Source organism: Crocodylus siamensis, chromosome 2, assembly GCF_052110815.1.
Source record: "Crocodylus siamensis isolate JL-2025a chromosome 2, ASM5211081v1, whole genome shotgun sequence".
NCBI lineage: Eukaryota > Metazoa > Chordata > Crocodylia > Crocodylidae > Crocodylus > Crocodylus siamensis.
In genome coordinates, this window is record NC_143396.1 from 167,421,230 (window position 1) to 167,423,479 (window position 2,250).

General features: G+C 44.2%; 1 protein-coding gene across 1 annotated transcript; it reads left to right on the forward strand.

The window, feature by feature from the left end:
* The first annotated feature begins 723 nt into the window (after positions 1 to 723).
* On the forward strand, positions 724 to 1,671 carry LOC149871140 (olfactory receptor 5T7-like). Its single transcript, XM_090034834.1, has one exon. The coding sequence runs from the start codon at positions 736 to 738 to the stop codon at positions 1,669 to 1,671; it is 936 nt and encodes a 311-aa protein (XP_089890960.1). The 5' UTR covers positions 724 to 735.
* Positions 1,672 to 2,250: the final 579 nt, after the last annotated feature.

Here is a 2,250-nt window from a genome sequence, read left to right on the forward strand (position 1 = left end):
CCCAGGTCTAACTCATGGTGCTTGCAGAAAGCATCATGAGTTAGATGGATCCTCCTGACCCAACAGGCCTTAGCTGTTGTGGAGAGAGGTCTGTTCTGAGGTTCCTCAAGTGGTACATGAGTGTGGCATGGGGTGGATTGGAGCCTACCACCTACAGGAGGCTCCAGTCCCCCTGCCTACTCTGCTGCACCAGTTGGGCAAACCCCAGAACAAGCTCCATCCTCACCCTACCTCCACCCCTCCTGTTCTGGGATGCAAAAGCAGAGCCCTGCTCACTGGGTGCAAGCAGAAGTTAATGAGGACACTCTGCTTTGGAATGCCTTCATCTGAACGCTCATGTAATGAAACCTTTATAGACCCATATTGCTAATTGCTTTCATTTGTGATATTGTCATCACAAAACCTTTAATATTATTATTCATAGTTATGAATAGGAATCAGAGGAAGAAAGAGAGTGAAAAAACAACATCTTAAAAATATTCATGAAACCTTCCAGTCACACTCTCCCCAAAAGAGCCAAACAAAAAACTCCAAAAATAAAAAAAAAGATCCTGTTCACAGATTATAAATATACCTCCTTTATGAGGAAAGCAAGCCTGGAATTCATGAATATAACATTCCTTCACCATTTAGTTCTCATCACTTACAGAGATAAAATATAGTGCATGAACCACAGAATCTGATTTGGTATAACTGGTTGTTTCTTACTCCATGCAGGTAAAACATTTTGAAGAGATGGCTGAGAGAAACCATACTATGATGGTCACCAAATTCATTTTCATGGGGTTGACAGACAACCCAACAGTGCAGGTCATTCTCTTTGTGCTGTTCCTATTCATTTACATCATCACACTGATGGGAAATCTTGGGGTTATTCTGTTGATCAAGATGAGCCCTAAACTTCACACTTCCATGTACTTCTTCCTCAGTAACTTGTCTTTCCTAGACATTTGTTATTCCTCTGTGGTAGCACCCAAGACACTGGCAAGCTTCTTGGAAGAGACAAAAGCCATCTCTGTGTTTGGGTGTGCAGCACAAATGTACTTTTTTATAGCTCTGGGGACAACAGAGTGTTTCCTGCTGTCTGCAATGGCCTATGACCGGTATGTGGCCATCTGTAACCCACTGCTCTACCCAGTTGTTATGTCCCCAAGAGTCTGTGTCACAATGGTGGTTGGATCGTATGTACTTGGACTGTTACATTCCATGGTGCACACGAATTTCACGTTCCATTTGTCCTTCTGTGGGTCTGATGAGATCAATCATTTCTACTGTGACATCACCCCTCTGCTATCATTGTCCTGCTCTGATACCCATTTCAATGAAATCTTACTGTTCACCCTGGTTGGATTTATTGAAATAATCACAGTTCTGACTGTTGTGATCTCTTATATTTACATCCTTGGCACCATCCTGAGAATCCGCTCTGGTACGGGGAAACGCAAAGCTTTCAATACTTGTGCCTCCCACTTCACAGGGGTCTCAATTTATCATGGGACAATTCTCTTTATGTACCTGCGACCCAGTTCCAACTACTCCTTGGATACAGACAAAGTCATTGCGATATTTTATACTGTGGTCATCCCGATGCTGAATCCCCTGATTTACAGTCTCAGGAACAAGGAGGTAAAAGATGCTGTAGGGCAGGGGTTGGCAACCTACATCCTGTGAGCCATATCCAGCCTGCAGAACTGTTTGATCTGTCCTACATATACGGCAGTTTAGATGCGTTTGGTGGCAGTCGGGTTTCAGAGCAGTCACTTTCCCCTGACACTGAAAGGAAAGGTGGTGGCAGCAGCTGGATCTTAGTGCCTACCGATCTGCCTCTGTCCCAAACTGGATCACTCCGGCTTGCAGCCTATAAATGTTACCAACTTCTGCCGTAAGGCAATTCACTGTAAGAAAGTTGTCAATAAATAGGATTACTATGTGCTTAATAGCATTTGGGTAAAAGAATAAATACATTACACTGTAGCAGGAAATATATAATTGTGCTTTTATTTAAGGCTAAGATATTCTTTCAGGTTAATAGATTTCATTGATCAAATCCTCTTGCTCTAATCCTGTCAAATCCATTGTCACAGCCTGCATGCTGCATAATATCTGCAAGGCCTGGAGGATGCTGTTTCATGAGGCCTGGGTGGAGGAGGTGCAGCAGGCGGAGGATACCTGGCAGTGGGAGCAGCAGCTGCAGCAGCAGCAATACACCTGCAGTGGGGGCCAGGGCACTGTGTGCAAGAGGTGGTGGCT

Coding starts and splice junctions, on each gene's coding strand:
- LOC149871140 (XM_090034834.1), top strand. CDS start 736: ATGGCTGAGAGAAACCATACTATGATGGTCACCAAATTCATTTTCATG.